General features: G+C 66.9%; 1 protein-coding gene across 1 annotated transcript; it reads left to right on the top strand.

The window, feature by feature from the left end:
* The first annotated feature begins 1,085 nt into the window (after positions 1-1,085).
* On the top strand, positions 1,086-2,868 carry ADRA2C (adrenoceptor alpha 2C). The gene has a single exon (XM_039232091.1). It carries the CDS (start codon positions 1,086-1,088, stop codon positions 2,472-2,474), a length of 1,389 nt encoding a protein of 462 aa, XP_039088022.1. The 3' UTR covers positions 2,475-2,868.
* Positions 2,869-20,751: the final 17,883 nt, after the last annotated feature.

Below are 20,751 nucleotides of genomic sequence, written 5' to 3' on the forward strand. Positions count from 1 at the left end.
CGGGGGAGGCTAGGGAGCTCTTGTCTTAGAAAGAGCAGGTTTCTGGAACTCACCGCCCAGGCCAGCCGGCGCTCAACCCCGTCCGGCAGGCCGCAGCCGGCCCTGGAGGGGGCGCCCTCGCCGTGCGCGCGCGCCTCGCGCCACCGCCCGGGACTCCTCCCCGGCGCCGCGCCGGCAGGTTCGCCGAGGCGGCCTCGGGCTCCGGCTCCTGGGCCCGCTCCCCCCCGGGCCGGCGGCGCTGGCCTGCCCGCCGAGCCGCCCCCGCCAGCCCGCGCCCCGCCCCGCCCCGCGCGCCCGCCCCGCTGCGCAACTCTACCCAAGTTGGAAGCCGAGCCCGGGCGGCTGCACTCGCGCCGGGCGCACGGCGGCGGCGGTGGCGAAGGAAGAGGCGGCGGCGGCGGCGGCGGCGGCGGCGCAGCCGGGACAGGAGAGGCAGGCAAGGCGGAGCCCGCGCGGCCGAACGCGGACCGCGGGGGGCGCCCGCGCCCAGAGCGGCGGGAGGAGGACGCGCGGCGGCGGCGGCGGCGCCCTGCCCGGGAAAGTAAAGTTGGAGCCCGAGGCTGCGCGCCGGCGCTGGGGCCCGGAGGAGCGGCGGCCCGCGCCCCGGGGCGCCCAGCCCTAGCCGGCCGGATGGGAGGCGGAGCGCCCGGGCCGCCGCCTGCAGCCTGCGCCCCGGCCGGGCGCCGGGGCCGCGGGGCCGCTCGGGCACGCCCGCTGGGGCGCCGCAGCACCGTGGGCTCGCGGCCCGGGCGCTCCCCGTGAGCGGGGCCGAGGGCGGGGCCGGCGCGAGGACCCTGGGACCTGCCCCCCTCCCCCCCGCCGCCGCGTCGCCGCTCGCTCCGGGAGCCTCCTGCTCTGCACTTACGCGCGCGGCAGCTGCGGGGAGCCCGGCAGCCACGCTCTCCGGCGCGCCGCTCGCCCGCCGAGCCACCACGGCCGAGGGCCGGCTGCCGGGCGCCGCGGTCCCCGGCGGGCGCGCCCCAGGAGCTGGCGGCGATGCGGGCGCCGACCCGGGCTGGGGGGCGCCCGAGCTGCCTCGGCTGCGCCCCGGCTGCAGGCGGGACCGCGTAGCTCGCGGGAGGACCATGGCGTCCCCGGCGCTGGCGGCGGCGCTGGCGGCGGCGACGGCGGCGGGCCCCAACGCGAGCGGCGCGGGCGAGGGGGGCAGCGGCGGGGCCGCCAACGCCTCGGGCGCCGCCTGGGGGCCGCCCCCGGGCCAGTACTCGGCGGGCGCCGTGGCGGGGCTGGCGGCCGTGGTGGGCTTCCTCATCGTCTTCACCGTGGTGGGCAACGTGCTGGTGGTGATCGCCGTGCTGACCAGCCGGGCGCTGCGCGCGCCGCAGAACCTCTTCCTGGTGTCGCTGGCCTCGGCCGACATCCTGGTGGCCACGCTGGTCATGCCCTTCTCGCTGGCCAACGAGCTCATGGCCTACTGGTACTTCGGGCAGGTGTGGTGCGGCGTGTACCTGGCGCTCGACGTGCTCTTCTGCACCTCGTCCATCGTGCACCTGTGCGCCATCAGCCTGGACCGCTACTGGTCGGTGACGCAGGCCGTCGAGTACAACCTGAAGCGCACGCCGCGCCGCGTCAAGGCGACCATCGTGGCCGTGTGGCTCATCTCGGCCGTCATCTCCTTCCCTCCGCTCGTCTCGCTCTACCGCCGGCCCGACAGTGCCGCCTACCCGCAGTGCGGCCTCAACGACGAGACGTGGTACATCCTGTCGTCCTGCATCGGCTCCTTCTTCGCGCCCTGCCTCATCATGGGCCTGGTCTACGCGCGCATCTACCGCGTGGCCAAGCTGCGCACGCGCACGCTCAGCGAGAAGCGCGCGCCCGCCGGCCCCGACGGCGCGTCCCCGACCACGGAGAACGGGCTGGGGGCGGCGGCGGGCGCGGGCGAGAACGGGCACTGCGCGCCCCCGCGCCGCCCGCGCGCCGACGTGGATCCCGAGGAGAGCAGCGCGGCGGCCGAGCGGCGGCGGCGCCGGGGCGCCCTGCGGCGGGGCGGGCGGCGGCGCGCGGGCGGCGCGGGCGGCGCCGACACCCCCGGGCCCGGGCCGGGGGCGGCCGCCGCGGGCGCGCTGGCCGCCGCGAGGTCCCCGGGCCCCGGCGGGCGCCTGTCGCGCGCCAGCTCGCGCTCCGTCGAGTTCTTCCTGTCGCGCCGGCGCCGGGCGCGCAGCAGCGTGTGCCGCCGCAAGGTGGCCCAGGCGCGCGAGAAGCGCTTCACCTTCGTGCTGGCGGTGGTCATGGGCGTGTTCGTGCTCTGCTGGTTCCCCTTCTTCTTCAGCTACAGCCTGTACGGCATCTGCCGCGAGGCCTGCCAGGTGCCCGACCCGCTCTTCAAGTTCTTTTTCTGGATCGGCTACTGCAACAGCTCGCTCAACCCGGTCATCTACACCGTCTTTAACCAGGACTTCCGGCGTTCGTTCAAGCACATCCTCTTCCGACGGCGGAGAAGGGGCTTCAGGCAGTGAACGGCTCGCCGGCCCCGCGGGGAGGCCCTGGACCGCTCCGGGCGGGGGCGTGGGAAGGCGGGGCCCGCCGAGCCGCCCGGGCCGCTTCCCCGCTTCCCCGGAGACCCAGGACGGCGCGGCCTCCGGAGCGCAGGGGCGGGAGCTGGCGGGCCCGGAGCGCGGGCTGAGAGGAGAGACGCAGGGTCCCTGGGGAGGGGGGAGGAGAGAGGGGCAACCCCTCTGCCTTCCCGTCTCAGCAAAGGGCTGCTTCTGGGGCTGCGGGCCTGCGTCTGGCTCGGGGGGCCCCGCCGAGGTGTGGCCACGAAGTCAGGGTCTGCGCAGAGGTTAACGCAACCTCCCTAACAGGCGACAGGGGAGCCCCCCCCCCCAGCACACACACACCCCCAGCACACACACCCCCCCCCCCAGCACACACCACCTCTGAGCAAGGGCTGACTTCCCCAGGACCTCGTGGGGGCGGCTGTCTTGGGGGAAGAAAGAGAGCACCGACAGTCTCTGGTTACTGAAAGTATTTAAATGTTTGCCAAAAACGACAGCCAAAACAACCAAACTATTTTCTAAATAAACCTTTGTAATCTAAGCGTCGGGTGCAGCAGTCAGTCCTTAAGCCGCCAGCGTGAGGGTACCTTCGAGACCTCGTCCTGCCTAACGTCCCCCCAAGGGTGGAAGGAGGGCACCCCAGGTCTCCAGATTCCAACATCCCCTCTTGCAGGAGAAGGGGGGGTGTCTTTTTTTTTTTTTTAAGCAAAATCTGTTTAATGCACACACACTGTAAAATTCTTGTGCTGTAACTGGCTGAGAGGGAAAAGAAATCAAGACCCCCCCCCCACTGGGTCCAAATTTAGATCCTGGAGGAATGTCCTCCATCCCCCCCTCCTCCCCCCCCACCCCCCCCGCCTGCATCAGTTCCTGGCCTGGGAGGCTCTCCGCTCCAGTTCTGCCCGCCAGTAACTTTGGGCCAGTCCCTCGCCTCTGAACACTTTGTGGGGTTTCCACTTTGGAGGAGGAAGGATGGGTGAGCCCTGCCCAGAAGAGGGCCCCACCCACAAATGGGGTGGGGTTGAGGCCAAGACAAGCCTCCGGATCCTTCCTTGGTCCATACCAGGGCCTGGCACCAGGTTCTTCGTGGTTTTGAACATTGAGTGGGGGGGGGCACCACCTGCATCTGCAGGGGAGAGGCTGGAACCTCCCTATCCTCCCCACCCGGCACAGCCTTGTCCCCTTGCTCGGCCCTCCTCCCCTCCCCCTCCCCGAGTGTCATACTCCCCCCACACTGAGGCTTCAGGAGGGGCTAGAAGAAGCCAGCATGAGGTAGAGAGGCCCTCCCCCAGCCCCCAGCCCCCACCACGGAGCCGGGGGGCCCTGGCTGGCGGGGGCTCGCTCTGGAGACCCTGCTGTGACCGTCCCAGCCACCTGTTGCTCCCTCTCGGCCCCCCCCCCGGCCTTTCCGTATGTCCCCTCCCCTGCGGAGCCCTGTCTGCACAGCCCCGCTCTCTCTTGGATCACCACCCCTCTCTCCTTGACCCGGAGTGGCCGTGGGTCTGACTCCAGGATACAGACCTGTCAGCCCTGGGCCGTGCCTTCTGTTCCCACCCCCTGTCCCCTGAGTCAGGAGCCAGGGCTGGCCCCTTCCTTGGTCTGACTTGGCGGGGCTGTCCCTTGAAGAGCCCTCCTCTGCAGCGGCCCCACCCCGTCACCCAAGGTTATGGGTTCTCGGGACACCCACTTGGGAAGAACTCTCCGGACTTTGCGCACTCACTCATGTGGGAGCACTCACACCCGCTACATTTAGGCTCAGGGGCAGGTGGGGAGAGAGGGGTGGTGGAAATGGCCAGCCAAGGCTGACTGGGACATCCCTGACCTCCCACCACCCGACAGGGCATCCGTGTCACAGGCCCGGCTCTGTCGCAGGACTACGGAGCCGGCAGGGACAAAATTCTGCCCTCCCTGGGCTTCGGCACCCCTTCTGTGAAGTCCGGGGGGATGTCATTGGGAGCGCAGGCCCTGCCGGGCCGGCTGATCCATGGCCCAACTTGCTGGCCGACCTGCGGGCCCCGGGAGAGGCCACCTTGCCTTGGAGCCAGCACGGCTGATGCAGGTATTGCTCTGAGCCCGCAGGCCCCCGCGGAGCAATGGGGTGACGACGCCCCCACACGGGACTTCTGGGGGATGCACTGCGAGTCTGCAACAGGAGCGCGGAGCGAGGTGCACGGCCCACGGAACAATGTCAGCGCACTCTCTCATTGCAAGAATCGCACCTTCTAGGGCTGTCGCTGGGACTGCGGGCCTGGTGCTTAACGCCCCATTCAGCCACCAGATGTTCCCCACTTGATGGTAATTGCTGCCTGGAGAGAGCGTCTTTTCAGCTGGATAAACAGAGACGGAACCTGCCGCAGGGAAAAAGGCCGTCCGTCTGGCTCTGAGACTCGCTGTCTTCTTGGCCAGGCCGTGTGGCGAGGTCGCTGCCGCCTCCCTGAAGGCGCCTGTGGGCACCTTCCCGACTGGGTCCGGAAACCAGCTCCCGGGGGAGTTCTCTAGTGTACAGAGTGGGGGGCCCAGCGCGCTGTCCGCCTGCTCAGCCCCGCCCGCTGCGTCCCGCTCCCTCGCCCAGTGGCTGCCGGGCCCGGGCATCTCCACGTCTACTCCAGGGTGCCGGGCTCATTGTCAACCCCGTTCTGGGGCTGAGGAAACTGAGGCCCGGGACCCGCAGGTGTGAGGGGGCAGGGCACACCATGAACCCAGAAACGTCCCACTTGGGACCCCATGTCCTGAGCCCCCGGCTCCCGAGTCCCGGCACCGCTGGCTCCCGGCCAGCCCTCGCCACTTTCACACAGCCTCCTTTCTGTCCACGGCTCCCCGGGGGGCTCTCGGGACAAAACAAGAAAAAGCCTCCACAGAAAGATCGAGGAGGGCCGGGCGCCGCGTGGGGGGCCAGCCTGACGCGCCAGCCCCAGCCCGGCCCGGCCCGGCGCTGACGCGGCTCCTACGAGATGCACCGAGACATACATTTGTTCAAATTCCTTCCTGTATTGTAATTCAATTGCCGAGCTTGGAGAAGAGGGGAAGAAGGAATAATCCAAGTAATCCATTCCAGCTCAGTATGGAATTAAAAAAAAAAAATGACTTGAGCAGGCAGAATTAACACTTTAGAAGAGCTCTCCAATCTTTGAGCTCTGCCCCCGGCTCCGGGGGTGGGGGCTGGGGGCCGGGAGAAAGCACGTTGCCGTGGCACTGGCTGGCGAGGAAGCCGTCCTTCCCGGCTGTGCTGGCAGCCGGCTGTATTTTTATATCACATCCGTCGGCAGGCCTCAAATACTCCAGTGCGGCCTCGGATCAAGACGCACCCGCCCGCGGGCCCGTGTCGCATCTGCTTGGGCACCTGTGGCCCTTTGCGAGGCTGAACCCTGCACTCCCGCCACGCCGCACCCCCGCCCCGTGCAGACCCCCACGTGCGAGGGAGAGGCAGCAGGCGGCAAGGCTGAAGACACCCTGGGCTCTGTGTCCCCGTGAAGGACAACAGGGCCGTCTGGCCACTCGTCAGCCTGTGGCTCTGTCTGGGAGGGGACCAGGGGAGGGCCTTCCGCCCTGAGGACCCCGTGTCCTGTTCTTCGTCCACAAAACTTATCCAGGGGACCTCAGACTGCCTCCCCCATTCCTGAGTCGTCTTCCCGTTTGGCCAGCTGGACTTTCCAGAGCACCAGCGGAGGGGGGGGAGAAGCGGGAGGGGGTTGGGTTTGCCCGAGAAGGGACCCCAGCAGCCACCTTGGGTCCGTTCGCTGTGGGACCCCGACCCTGTGGCCCGCCATCCACAGAGGCAGCACGTCCTTCCCTGGCTGGGCTGAGGCAGGGGCGTGAAAGGGCCCGTGACCTGCAGGCAGACATTGGCGCCGCGGCCCCCGAAGTCGGCCCAGGAAGCAGGGTCGAGCACCAACTTGGGGCCAGAAAGGGCCCTGGGGACCGAAACGTGTTTCTTTCCCACCAAAGGGATTTGCGGCTGCTCCCAGTGAAAGCCTGGGGCACAATGGGATTATTATTGTCGAGATAAGGGTCCTGGCTCAGGGTGGCGTGGGAATGCTGGACCGGAAAGCTCTGTGCTCCCCCCGCTGAGAACAAGGTGCGGCCCGAGCTGCCCGGCAGCGGTGGAGAAAAAGGAAATAGGCTGAGCACTAGCAGGGAGGCCACTGTGCTGGGTGCCATCGCACAGGCCCCCTGACCCTGGGACATAGGGGCATTCATGCCGCGGTCCCCCTTTGGGGAGGGAGAGGGTTGACTCTCAGGTGCACCGGCCTGGGCTATTTCTTCCTTATTCCGCCGACACCCCAAGCCTGCCCCTCCCTGGGCCGGGCTCCAGTTGCCCCGTGGGGGGTGGACACGGGCCCTGCAGCACAACGGTCATGGGGGAGCGGCCGGCCCGCCAGCTGAGACGATGCACACGCAGCTGCGGGCATGCGGCCGGCACACGGGTGCCCGAATGGGGCTGTGGGGCTGCAGAGCTGGCCGGTGCGAGCTCCCCCGGGCCCTCCGGCCCCCACGGTCCCCAGACAAGCCCACGCTGCTGTCAGCTCCTCCCCTTCCCGCTTATCCCATTGCGTGGACTCAGTTTGCCTCCTCTGTGCCTTTGTTAACTCATGCCTTGTCCTCTGCCAGGAGCACCTTTCCCGCCCTGACCGGGGTGCCCCTCACAGGCCCCTCATGACTGAAAGCCCTTTGGAGCCACAAGCCCTCCGGGCCGGGCCAGGCACCGCGCCCTCCTCCCAGTGCGGGGAACCCAGTGTGGGGGGGGGGGCTAGGGAGGGTCTGAACACGGGGACGGTGCGTCACCCTGGCCAGGTGGCCGGCAGTGCAGCCGGCCCCCCACCCCTCCGCCAGTGCCATGGGGCTGTCCCTCCTCACCCACAAAGAGGCCCCAGCAGGCTCATCCCTGGACTCAAACCTGAGAGCCACCAGGGCGTGCCTGCTGGGCCTGAAGTGTCCCAGGCCATGGGGACAGCCCTGCAGGCGGCTCTCAGGGGCGCGGAGGGGGTTGACGTGGCGCGAGAGGCAGGTACTCCCTGCTCCAGGCCGGGCTCCGGGCTGCGGGGGATTTTCCACAGCACGTGCACCCCTGCTGCTGAGGCCACGTGTTCAAATGTTGGTGGGCGGGTCCCCCCCCACCGCCCTGCGCTTAATTAGCTCTGAGCTGACTGTGCAGCGTCTCGGAAAACAGAAGCATCTTGGTGCAGCCTTCGCTGAGCTCCAGGCGGAAGAGACCCAAATGGGAGCCCAGTTCAGAAACCCCCCTCCCCGCTTTACAGAGAAGCCCCGAGAGAGGAGTCAGTTCGCGTAATGACAGAAAAGAGCAGAAGTAACTGGGAGCCCAGAGCCGGCGTCGGCCCCAGGCCCTCTGCACGCCAGCCTTGGGCAGGGTGCTCCCCGTGTCTGCTTCTCCCTGGACCCTGCCAAGTGGGGAAGGATGGTCCCATTTTACAGACAAGAAAACTGAGCTCCAGAGAGGGACACTCCCCTCGAAGTCGGGCTACTGGCGGGACTCACAGGCCACACTGAGTCCCCAACATGCCCCCGTAGCAACGTTAACGGACATCGTTTTACGGAGGAGGGAACAGAGGCACCCGGCGTGCGAGTGACCCTCCGGCGTCCTCGCCGGAGCGCCGGGAATCCGCCTGCCCATCCTGGCGCGGGTCGCTGCTCCCATCCCGCAGCGAGCCGCCCTGACATCACACGATGAACAGCTGGGACCAGACAGGGCCCGGGTTCACGCGTCGCTCAGGCCACTTCATTAGCTCCCCTGCAATCCGCACTCTGAATCCGCCGCCGCTCCATAGAATGACAGGGTCCCGTCCCTTCGTCCCTTCAGGATGCCCCAGGGGCCGGCTTTGTTTGTATTATGTCGTCTTGGGAAAGATCCCGATGCGAAGCGGAGCCGCTCCGAGAGATCGCCCCACCCGGGACATAGAACCCAAAATGTTCTACAAACCAGCTCTGCTCCCGCCCCTGGCGCGCGCCCTGCCTTCACACATCGAATTTAAAGCAAAATGAGCACTCTTTTAATAGGTTCAGAGGAAGCTGTTGTTCGTAGCTGGACGCTTGCCACTGTTCCCAAGGCCTCAAGTAGGGGGCAGACCGGGAGGTCCTCTCTCGCCGTGCACGGCGCTCAGCAGCCCTGACCCCGGCCAGCCAGGCCCTGGAAGCCGGGATGTGATTTGCCCACGGCCTGGCGCCTGGCCCAGCATCATGTGCCCGGAGGGGCAGGAAAGGGCAACGGCTCTATGTCTGCCAGGCGCACTCGCCTTCCCGGGGCCTGGTCACTGGGACGCCTTTGCGGGGGCCGCATAGCACAGTGGGGGCGTGGCCCCTTGGTGAGTCCCGGGGTGCGTTTCTCCAGTGTGACCTCAGGCTTCCCAAAGTCCCGGTCGGTCTGAGCTGTGGGATCCCGGAGTCTGTTTCTGTCTGCACAGGACCCTCCCTACCTCGCACAGCTTCTGTGGGGACCCTGGTGACAAGTGTAGAATGCGGGGGTCAGACAGCTGTGCTCCGTGGGCAGGCTCGCCCGGCTGCAGGCCCACGTGGGCTTTGCGGGCCTCGGCCGTCGAGGGAGGTGAGGGGCTTCCGGAGCCCCGGGCACAGGGTTGGGGTGACCATGCGGGCGGGCCTTCCTCTGCAGTGGGGGGACCAGCACCTCGGTGGAGGGGAGGGACCCCTGGGCAGCCTCATACGGCAGGGGCTCAGGCCCAGTTCTGGGACAGAGCCGTGTTCAGCCAGGCCCCTGGCCTCCCCCAGGGCAGCCTGTGTATACCCTGCTTCATCTTAGCTCCAGACCCCACACAGAGGCCAGCACACAGTGGGAGCTTAATAAATGCTGGAAGAATCTGTTTGGGTCGCCTGAGGGATTACTGCTCATGAAGGGCATTCTCCTCTCCTCCTCTTTGTTCTCAGGAGAATGGCCCCAGTTTACTTGGAAACGTGGGTGATTGAAGCTCAAAACCTCTGGAGACCGCTGTACTGGACCCATTGTACTGATGGGGAGACTGAGGCTCAGAGAAGTCTGGTCTAAAGACCATATATCCACTGAGGAACAGAGTCAAGGCCAGGGGGTATCCTCCTCCCAGCTCCCCCTGCTGATTTTCCAAATAATTGGAAAAGCCACAGAGGGAAGTACAGGGTGGACTCAGAGGAGCCCTGTGGCCCCTGCCTCTGGGGGCCTGAGGCCACAGCAGGAAGAGACACACGGGTCCCCTATCCCAGCCCTGGGGTTAGCTACTCCCTCCCTCTTACATACCTCTGGTGGTGGAGAGCTCACTACCTCCCTGAGCTGATCCAGTCCTTATAAACACTGCCGTGACTTTCTATTTTAGGTAGAGGCTAGAAGGAGTCCACCTCCCTAAGCTTTCAACCCCAGATGTTGGGAGCCACGTCCTGGGAAGCTGTTGAGGCTGGCGCAAAGTTAGCCAGACTCACATCCATGTCTTACCCCCAGCCCATCCTTTCCTTAAACATGTGCTGGTGCCCACGATCTGCCTGGCACTGGTCTGGGGAGTAGGGGTGAAGCCCATGGGGTTAGCCCCGTGAAGTCTCCAGGGAGCACGCAGCCTGCAGGGGCCTGGGGAGGCCATGACCCTGGGAGGAGCCGGCCTGGTTGTCAGCGGGGCTCAACTGCTGACCAGTGGGAGTGGGGAGTGAGAAGGTGGCCAGGAGGCCTGAGAAAGCCCTACTCTGGGGTCCCCTGGGCGTCAGGGGTGGGGTCCTCTGTCTCAGGGACGGAGCCACCAGTGGCCTCCAGGGTGGGCCTCCTTGCTGTGAGTCCCCTGCTGTCATAAGGCTCTGGGGTTCCCTGACGCCTCCGCTGGGTCCCGGGAGGGCACGGTGGGAGAGGAGACGGCTGCTCCGCTAACGTAATTTGTGGGCTCAGCACAAGGTGCCAGCCCGACACAGGTTTGATGCGCCGACCCCAGGGACGGACCGAAACCTCCACACGCGGTGTGCTTGGCACCTGGATGGGAGTGGGTGGGGCCTCTGCCAAGCTGCCCCTTGTCGTCTGGGGGCAGCGTGACCCCCTCTCTGCCTGTCCTGAGACGCTCCCCACCCAGCTGGCCGGGCCCCTAGAGCCTCCACTGTCCCAGCGGACTCCGCTCACCGAGCTACTCTACACGGTGGTTGAGCAGTGGGAGGGGCCCCAGCGCCCCGGCCCCCGGGCACAGCCCTGGGCAGTCCTCCGAGCTCCGGGCCCCTGGGACTGCGCCGTCACCCCGCCAGGGGATTAACCGGGCTTCTCTCTGAAAGCAGCAGAAAATCCGGATCTGACACCAATTCCAACAGGATTGTGTCTCAGACGCCGGTTCCGTGAGAGGCCAGCCCTCGTTGCCGCTTCTGGCTCCGCGGCTGCGTCCCCCTAGGGGCCTGTCACTCGGGCACCCCCACACTGGTCCGGCCCGCTGGCCCTCCCCCGCTCAGGAAACACTCATCCCACATCTGCTGCAGGTGGATGTGGCGGAGAGAGTGCCACGCCCGGTAATTGTCATCACCGTCACGGCCAAGACTACGCACACTGATCGTCGTCCTTCACAAAACGCCCACCGGGCACCAGGCTCGCCCACCCCTGCCCACCGGGCACCAGACTAGCCCAGCCCTGCCCGCACGGGGTCTGCGGTCTCCTGGGGAGTCCGGCAGTGGCCACAAAACCACGTGAGCAAATGCAACTTTACAAACCAGGGGACGCCGTGTGCAGGGGGTTCGCCCCTGGGGTGAGCGTGGGGCCTGGGGACGTCAGCTAAAGGTGGGCAGCCTCCTCCTGACAGGCCAGTGTGGGGCACAGTCTTGTCTGGATGGAGCAGCTGGAGTGTGTGTCCTGGTGGGTGGCTGTCCTGGGGCCGCCGAACACAGGGCCACAGCCTGGAGGCTGGGGGGCCAGGGGCCAGGGGTGGGCAGGGCCGGTTGCCCCTGAGGCCTCCCCCCCGGCCGGTGGACCCCATCCTCTCCCCATGTCCTCACGCAGTCTCCCCGGCGTGTCCATGTCCCAACCCCCTCTTCTGTAAGCACCCAGTCAGATTGGATAAAACCCACGTGGCCTCAGTTTCCTTAGATCCCCTCATTAAAACCCTATGTCCAAGTACAGTCACACCCTAAGGTCCTAGGGTTACAGGTTTAACGTATGGACTCAGGGGCACACAGTTCAGCCCATGACACCCCGAGTCCGTCCCTGGCCCCCCACCTGGCTGTGTGACACGGCAAGTTCCCTCCTTCTCCAGCCTCGGTTTCCCAGTCATAGCCCGAGGGCTGCCATGTGCCCGTCTACGCGGTCACAGAGTCCTGGGAGGTTGGGGTGGCCCTCAGTCCGTGCCCCCCAACCCCCGGGCAGGGGGCTGAAAGCAGGAGTGAGGCAAGCCCACGCGGCCCCGCGCCCCTGACCCTGAGCTGACAGGGCTCAGTGTTGGAGGCAGCTAGCCCTGGGCACAGGGGCCTCCGTGAGCGCCCCCAACCCGCCGGGGTGCAGACCTGCTCAGGTGCACGGCACCGAGGGGTCTCGGTCCACCTCCTCGCTCCCTCCATGGCCCTGCCCCGCGTGGGCCATGCCGCGTGAGGGCCCCGGCCGGGTGGCGCTTGCTGCGGGTGGGAGGGGCTTGCTCTGTGCACAGCCGGCTCCACAGCCCCTGCGTGTTTTTGTTTTTTAACTTTTATAATATCTTTATTTCCAAGAGCCAAAAACCCGGAAACAACCCAAAGTCCCCTGGTAAGCGGGGGAGGAAACCGCCTGGGTGCGCCACTACTCAGCGCACGGAGGGCCGGCCGTGCCAAGGAGGCGGGAGGGATGATTGTCCAGGCGTCCCCGGCCTCCGCGCTCTGTTCCCGAGATGCGCTATTTACCAGACTCTCTGCTTCGGAGCCATTTCAGGTTCACGGCCCCGCCAGGCAGACTGCGGCGTGTCCGCGGGCCTCCCTGGGCGCCAGGCGACGCCTCGGGTGTGGCTCTGCACCTGTAAAGGGACGGACAGACGGACGTGGGCCCAGCAGGGGAGGGCGAGTGTGGACTGTGGAATGCCCGCCCTGGCCCCGGCCGGTTCTCAGAGGCCCAGTGGACACTTAGTGGGGGTGGCTGGCCGGCCACCAGGCTTGCAGGTGGTGGGAGGCGCTGGCCCCCAAGCCCAGCACGGAGGGTTCTGGAAAGGCGCCCCGGCCAGGTTGCTGGGAGCCGAGGAGGACGGACCTTCAGGCCAACTTGGCCTCCTGGGAGGCTTGTCATTTGCTGTAATGATGGAAAACGGCCAGCCTGTCCGTGAGGGGCAGCAAGAGGGGCACCAGCCCCCGCCCCCAGCGGCAGGAAGGGGGTGGCTCCCGTGGCCCCAGCAGCCGCACCAGCCCGAGTAAGGACTGGACTCCTGTCAGGTCCCCCCCCACCAGTGGCTGAGGCTGGACCCCAGAGACCCGCAGGAAGAGCCTGGGATGACCCGGCCTCAGGGCTGGGGCTCCGTCCTGGCCGTCACCGCCTTGCTGTGGGGCCTCAGCACCTCCTGCGTCTCTCGGAACGAACGTGTCCGACAGCAAGTGTCTTCGGCACCTGCCGCGTGCGGGCAGTGTCCACTCAGACACGTGCGCACAGCTCCCCGCTCGTGTCCCCACGAACTCCCCAGCCACCGAGGCAAAGAGGGGTCCCCAGGGCTCGCTGACCCTGCAGCTGGGGCTGGAAGCACGACCCCGGGGCGTGTGCTGCTGGTCCCTGCGCACGAGGGAGCCGGGGATGGGCACCCCGAGCCAGCAGGGCCCGCCCCTCGTTCTCCCGCTCCCCCCGCAGGGCTGCTGACTCGGGGGCCAGGGGCTGCCCCACAAACCTGTACGCCTGCACGCCCCCCGCTGCTCTGAGTGGGGCGTCTCGGCCAAGGCGCGGTTTCTGTGTTTCCGTAGTTTCTGTGGACACGGGCTGCAGGGAGAGCTCAGGGCCGAGGAACCCGGCGGCGCCTTCACCCCTGGCAACCCCAGCGCGTGGGTTTCCGGGCCCACCCCGGGCAGCGGGGGACTCGCAGCGGACGACTTGCCGGAGGACAGGACTCGGGTGCAAGTCCCAGCTCAGCAGCCGGCTGCCGCAGGCTTCTGCTGTCGCTGCAGGAGCTCCGTTCACACCAGCTCCGGCGGGGGCGGGGGCGGGGGCGGGGTGGACGCACCCGGGGCAGGTGAGCCGCCTCCAGGCCCCTCTCTGCTGGCCTGCGGTCTCCCCGCTCAGCAGCCCCAGCAATTGGGAGGCAGGTCGCATCCCGTGCACGTCCCGTCCTGGAAGCCAGGAGGAGTCGGCCCCACTGGAGTCGCCCGACCAGGGTGCGGACGGGGGCGATTCTGCACCGAACAGCCAGGTGCTCTGGCCGGGATGGGGACCGGCGGCCTGTGGAGGTGAGACAGCCCGCGGGGGCCCTGAGCTGAGCTGTGCGCCCCCCCCCCAGCGCCCTGGCCTCGGGGCCTCTGTAGGCTGACCACTCACCGCCCCTGCTGTTGCCTCTGGGCGTCCTTGCCCTGCGGACTCCCTTCCCGACCCCCATGTGCTCCGTGAGGCCAAGGGTCTGAGCCCCAGGGAGTGTCATCTTTCTCAAGTGTGCCTGCCCTGGAAGGTTCTTCCCCAGACCGCACTGCTGTCCTCACAGGGCTGTCCCCTGCCCAGGGCCACCTCCAAGGCCTCTTCTGGCAGGACCCCTCCCCGGGCCTGGGCTCCTTGCTGCCAGTGCCCACTCTGATTGTTTTCTCCTTCGCTGGAGCTGCGACTTTGCTGGGCTCCAGGCAGGGGCAGACGCTGCCGGGGGGAGGGCTGGGGTCTCAGCCACATGGCCTGTCCCTGGCCTGGGAACCTCAGGGTGAGCCTGGTGTGAGCCCCCTGGCTGGGCTGCTCATGCCCAGAGACCAGGGACGAACTCTCAGCCCAGACAACAGGCACAGTCCCTGGGGCCAGCATCTAGGCAGTGCCAGAGCCTGGGGCAGCCAAGCTCCCCGGCCTCGCTCCCGCGCCGTGCTCCCCGGCAGTGCTCCCAGGCCGTGCTCCTGCACCCCCGTGCTCCCACCGAGAGCAGAGGCTTCCCAGAGAGCGGCCCCACGGACCGTCACCGACCACCACCCTGCCACGCAGAGGTGCGGCTTCTCCCTCTCCGGACGAGAGCCCCCGCTCACTTCCTACTGCAAAACGGTAAACCTGTCGTCCCTGATGAACAGCTTTCAAGTAGACTCGGTGAACGAGGCGCCCCAGATACGCACCCGCTGGCGGTGGCGATGCAGGGTCTCAGCCTACCCTTCCCCGAGCCCCCGGAACCCGACGCGCCCAGCATAGCGCTTCGTTTATTGCGGTAAAACACATCACGGTTCGAGGCGCACGGTGCAATGGTTTTCCCTGCACTTCCAGCCGCCTGCAAATCCCCACCGTCCATGCCCAGGACTCAGGGCCTCATGAAACTGAGCGTCTGTCCCCATAAACACCAGCCCCCCCTCCCCCATCCACCGCGGCGGTTTCTGTCTTTATGGTTTTGGCTACTCTGAGTGAGTGTAGGGCTTTTTGCTGTTGATTGAGCCACAAGGACAGTTTAAAAAGCCAGGATTTGTGCTGACCCAGGTGTCACAGCTGTTCCTACAATGTCCCCACCAGATGGCTGCCAGGCCCTCGTGCACACCCCCAATGACGGGATGCTCACTACATCCTGGTGAGGCCCGTTCCTGAGACTCTCGAGAAGGACGCTCTGAGGCTCCAGCCAGTGGGCTCCCGCTGTCCAGGGGGGCAGCGCCCCTCTCCTCGGGCCCTCCTCCCGAAGCAGTCACAGAATCAAGCAGTAAAAGCCTTTCTGTTGCCTTTCCAGCCCAGACAAAATCAATAAATTCTGGAAACGTGAGAACAGCTGACCTTTGGATTTCTAGCAAACCTTCAAAGCATAAGTTGGTTTGGGCTCCGGCTCAGGGCTGGGGGCCGGTCTGGAGGTGCTGGGAAGGGCCCAGCTGCAGGGTCAAGCTGAGGCCGGGAGGTGATGGGGCAGGGTTCCAGAAGGTGCATGGACCGGCCTGCTCCCTCTGTGAGCTCAGCTAGGCCTTGGCTCCTCCTTCCCCGCCCAGAGGTCTCTGGCAGCTACAGACACGCAGCATCACAGCCTTTACAGATGGGGAAACTGAGACCCAGGGAAGAGGAGGGGCTGGGGCCTGACTCCCAGCACCCTCTGCCGTGTCCTCTCCGGAATGTGGGTCACTGTGGACCCGGTGGCATTGACTTGTGCCAAAGCACCCAATTCAGTAATTGATTGATTTCCCACAATGCTCCAGGTCACGCTAGCCACTGGGGAGGGTGTGCGCTGGCCGTGGTCTCTGTGCTCTGAACGCTCAGCATCATAAACACAGACACACAGAGCAGTGCCTTGGGGGGTCCCGATGGGACAGCCCAGCCAGGGGGCAGAACGAGCCCCGGGAAAACCATGTCCGTTTACTGGCCCCGGCTCTTCAGAGAGTCCTCCGTGGGGGCCTGCGTAGCTGGAGACTGGTTCTTTTTATTTATTTACTTTTAATAGGCTCCATGCCCACCATGGGGCTTGAACTCATGACCCTGAGACCAAGAGCCACACGCTCTACCCACTGAGCCAGCCAGCGCCTCTGGAGACTGCTTCAACTTGGGGGCTGTGCCGAGGCTTACTAGAAAAGGCAGCATGTGGCCCGAATTTTGGAAAATGTGTGAGCTGTGTCTAGAATACACAGAAGGCGAGGGGCCCCCAGAGGAAACAGCTCAGAGGAGCCCTCAGCGTGACCCACCTGCTCCAGGACCCAGCAGCCCAAGGTGACGGGCATGGGGAGGGCTGTGGGGCCAAGCACTGAGCCTGGAGCTCGGTCCCAGGGTCCCGGGGGGACTTGGTGGCACCTTGCCAGTAACCATATAGACAGAGGGCCCAGACCGGGGGCGGGGGGAGCCTGGGACACCGGCACAGTCCTGTGATGTCAGTGGTGTTGACGTGGGACCCCTGGACAGGAGTGAGGGGATCGGATGTGTTTCAGATGGACCAGAAGCTTCCCATGGGGCGGATGGAGAGGGCACGGCTCCAGGGCAGGGCGGCAGCCTGGAGGGGGCACAGGGGAGTTGGGAGGGGGCTTGATTCCACCCCGTGCGTTTGAGGTAAAGCCAGGTGCAGGCTCTGTGTCCTCACCAGGCCCAGCCCTCCCCCTCCTGGCCGGTGGCCCTCGAGGTGTGACTCAGCAGGAGGAGCCCGGAGCCAGGCCTGCGCCCGGCCCACACTCTTGGCACGTGTGTGGTGGCCCAGGCACAGGAAGCGGCCTTAGGCAGGGCCCACCACAGCAGGGCAGGAGGCGAGGACTCACTGAGTGTGCCCTAGAAGTGTGGGTGGAGGAGGGGTGAGGAGGGAGGGAGGTCAGCACTTCTGGGTCTCCTGGGGAAGGGCCCCTGGGGCGCCGTGGAGAGCATGCCAGCCAGCGCCCGCAGCCAGAGGCCACATGGAGCTCCGTGGGGGACACATGCCAGAGGGGCACCCCGGGGGGACACACTGGGGGGGCACGCCAGGGGGCACGCCCAGGGGAGGACACAGTGGGGGGACCACGCTAGGGGGGCACGTAGGGGGACGTGCCATGGGGGACACCGGGCCGGCAGCCCTGCAGGGACGGAGCCCGTGCGCACTGGGGACTCCCAGCGTGATGTGTAGACAACACAGGGTGGGGCCAGGGGAGGGTCTGGGCCGCTGTCCAGGGTTCTGCTGGGCCTCTATGCTGTGACAGGAGAGGGTGGGACGGCAGCAGAGGGACACCGCCTGAGAACTGTCCGGCGGACAGGGAGGCTGTGCGCCTGACTCTCCTCCGTCTGGGGCCCCCGCCGCCCGTGGGGCTGCCCGGGGCAGGGGACACGGGCGGGGCGACCTGGTGGGACCCCGCAGGTCCGTCCTCCCCGCCCAGGTCCCCCACGGGGGTGAACGCTGTCCCCCCAGGTTGTGCCCACCTGGGACCTCAGACGGTGGCCTCATTTGGAGACGGGGTCCTTGCAGATGTGACTCACTGGGATGAGGACCTGACCCAGCAGTGGTGTCTGTGAGAGGAGGCGCGGACAGACACGGGGTGGGGGGCAGGTGACCATGGAGGACCCACGGAGGACGTGGCCCGGAGCCCAGGAGCTGCAAGAGGCGGGAAGGACCCTCCCCGGGAGCCTCTGGAGGGAGCCTGGCCCCGGGACACCTTGATTTCGGACTTGCAGCCTTGGGACTATGAGAGGGTCAGGCCTCTCCCCTCCTGCATTCTCCTGTGACCAGGACCAGATGCCCACGCCTGCACGCTGGGTGCCCCCGCCAGGGACCCATGCCCACACCTGCACTCTGGGTGCCCCCGCCAGGGACCGGATGCCTACGCCTGCATGCTGGGTGCCCCCGCCAGGGACCCATGCCCACACCTGCACTCTGGGTGCCCCCGCCAGCACCCCTCACCCTCAGCACCACCCCAGGTGCCAGACCCTGCTGCCACCCTCCTTGGGGGGCTCAGACCTGCCCCCAGCTCACTGTTCATCCCCACGTCCCCACCAACTGGGCTGCCCTGCCTTTCGGGCACTCTCCCTCTGTCTGTTCTGGAAATCTCCCCCAGGACGATGAACCTGGGTGAGTTCAGGTCACAGGGCAGCGGTGGCTCCATCTCTAACCTTCTCTGGAAGGTTCCGAGTCAAAAGAACCCCATCTCCCTCCTCCCTGCCTCCCCTCTGCCCCTGCATACAGTGTAGCCACCTCCCCTCCCAGGAGGACCCCATGTCCCCCATCAGCACCCAAGGGTCTCGACCTTCCTGCTCATGTTTCCTGAGAAAGAAGCCTCAGCCTGACTTCCTGCCCCACCTGGACCAGGGCTGTCGGAGACCCCGCTCTGCTGGGCCACCCCTGGGGGGCCGTCACCCCCATCTGCCCCCCAGCTCTCTCACCGGATGCGGGTGCAGGCCAGCTCCAGCATGCGCCGGGCACTGGTTCCTGCTCACAGCCGGGGATCGGGCACCTGCCCCCACCCGCCCGGCTTTGCCGGCCTTCTGTTTGGTAGCAAATGTCCTCCAAGGGGTCCCGCCGTCCCCTTCACGTCCCCCAAACTCTCCACGTGCCACCCCAAATGTCACCGCTGGCCCCCCAGCAGCCTGGGCCCCCTCCCTCCTGCTCCCCGCCCTGCCCGGCCTCTGGACCCGCCTCCCCACTCCCCCTGCTGGGGGGGTCCCGCTCCCCTGAGACCCTCACTACTCCGAGGGCCCCGCATTTCTCTCCCTGAACCACCTCCAGACCCCGGTCCCCTGCACCCCCCGCAGGTTAGGTCCCAAACCTTCCCCTCGGGCCCCCCCCCACCACCATGCCCCCCGCACATGCATCCCCGCCCCCCCGCACACAGTCTTAGCATCTTCTTTGCGCATTTCCTCCACAGCTGGTCCCGGTTCTGACAGTGACTGGAAGGGACAGTGGAGGCGTTGCCGATGGGTCTGGGGTAGGTTCGCAGCAGCATGGACACAGGGCCCCCCCCGCAGGAGTGCTGGCAGGTGGGGGGCCGTGTCGGGAGGAGGGGAGAGGGAGCCCAGCACACACACACAGGAGCTGTCAGCAACGGCTGCAGGCGCGGGGGGGGGGGCACCCCGGAGGCTCAACCGAAGGAGATGCGGGGGCCCCTTAGCGGCACCTTCACTCAGGGGCCACATGGACAGGGTCCTTTCCCCGAGGCCGGGATGGGCTTGCTGGTGTCACCGGGGGGGTGGGTCCCAGACACCTCCAAGGCCAGGTGCTCCCCCTGACCTGGAACGTGTCTGCCTGAGAATGGAGTGGACCCCAAACTTGTTGGCCACTTACGGGGGATGAAGAGAAGCCCCAACCCCCAGGGGTGCGAGGTGGCTTAGCCTCCACACCAGCCGAGCCCCTGGCCCGTTTGGACCTCAGGGTCTCAGAACACGCCTTCCTGCCCAGCCCCGCGGGTCCCGTGCAGCCCTGGCTTGGCGAGGCTGGCGGTCTGGGGGCAGCTCTTCCCGGATGCCCTGAGCCTCCAGTGTCGACAGGAGAGGAGACTGACGGGTGTGGTGGGCAGTTTGGTCACCAGATCGGAGGGGCCCAGATGCATGTGTGTGCCTGTCCGGCGTGGGCAGGGTGTGACGCGTGTGCACTGAGTGGGCCCATCTCATGTGTGTGTGCACGCGTGCTGGTGTGCCCGCGGGGCGCGTGGGGGCCGGTACACATTCTGACGTGGACGCATGAATAAAGCACTTCCTCAGGCCACGTATCCAGAAACGGGATGCAGGCCGTGTCATAGCTTCTCTTTTCTGGAAAAGACTGAAACAAGCACCACTTCTTTCGGGCAGAACACAGGCTGCTTGGTCAGCGTAACAGCGGCCGCATTGCTGCAGGGACCTGGGTCGGTCCCCGGCACGGCCGGGAGCACCTCCCTCTGCCGGCCTGTCCCAAGTCCCGGACACGGGGCATCCGCAGGCTTGGGTGGGGGCCCCCACTCCTGCCCCCCTGCCCCGCTCTCCACTCCCCACCCCCTTCGTCCTCGGCTCTTGCACGCTGAAATTCCGGGCAGCTGGTTTGGGTTTGGTGCACGGACAACCATGGTCAGATGAGCCCCTCCTGAGATCAGCTGGGCCTTTCTGGGCGGTGAAAAGACCCAGAAGCACCTGGTCCCTTTGTCCCTAACCTTCCACAGCAGTAATAGCCGGTCAAAATGAGGGTCACGCAGCTGTGTCGGGAGAGGATTTAGGCCAGGGACCGGCAACGGGGCCCCACCCTCCCACTGAGGAGTCTGAGGCCGGGTCCGTGGGAAGTGGTGTCGGCCAAGGGCAGGGGAGGAAGCAGAGGCATCAGCGCGCGGCGTCCGCAGGCTGAGCTGGGCGTGGGGCGGGGCTGTGTGGGCGGGGCTGCCCGCTTACAGGGACATCCCAGCGTCTTCCGCCGCCTCCTCCTGGTGACCACCCCATCTCCACACCCCTCCCCCCGCCGTCACAGCCAGATGCCAGGACCCCGGACTCCCCCTGCGCTGTCCGCACCGGGTCCGCCCCCACCCTGCCGGCCGGGGCCCTGCGGGCACATCGGGGACTCTGGCACCAAGCTGGGGCTGAGCTGGTGAGACAAATGGAACCGAGCAGCCGTGTCCTGGGCTGGACTCAGCCTGGCAATGGGAGAGGGGCCGCGGTACCGCCCCCCCAAGCCACGCGGGTCGGCAGCTTCCAAGGGGCAGAGGGAGAACTTGGCTTGTCCACGGCCCCACCTAAGTTCCTCTCGCCCCAGGGCTGTCAGCATGTCCTTTTTGCTCCAGCCATGGCCGGCTGGGCAGAGCTGAGCCC

Source organism: Hyaena hyaena, unplaced genomic scaffold, assembly GCF_003009895.1.
Source record: "Hyaena hyaena isolate Hyena2069 unplaced genomic scaffold, ASM300989v1 scaffold_63, whole genome shotgun sequence".
Lineage (NCBI taxonomy): Eukaryota > Metazoa > Chordata > Mammalia > Carnivora > Hyaenidae > Hyaena > Hyaena hyaena.

Coding starts and splice junctions, on each gene's coding strand:
- ADRA2C (XM_039232091.1), top strand. CDS start 1,086: ATGGCGTCCCCGGCGCTGGCGGCGGCGCTGGCGGCGGCGACGGCGGCG.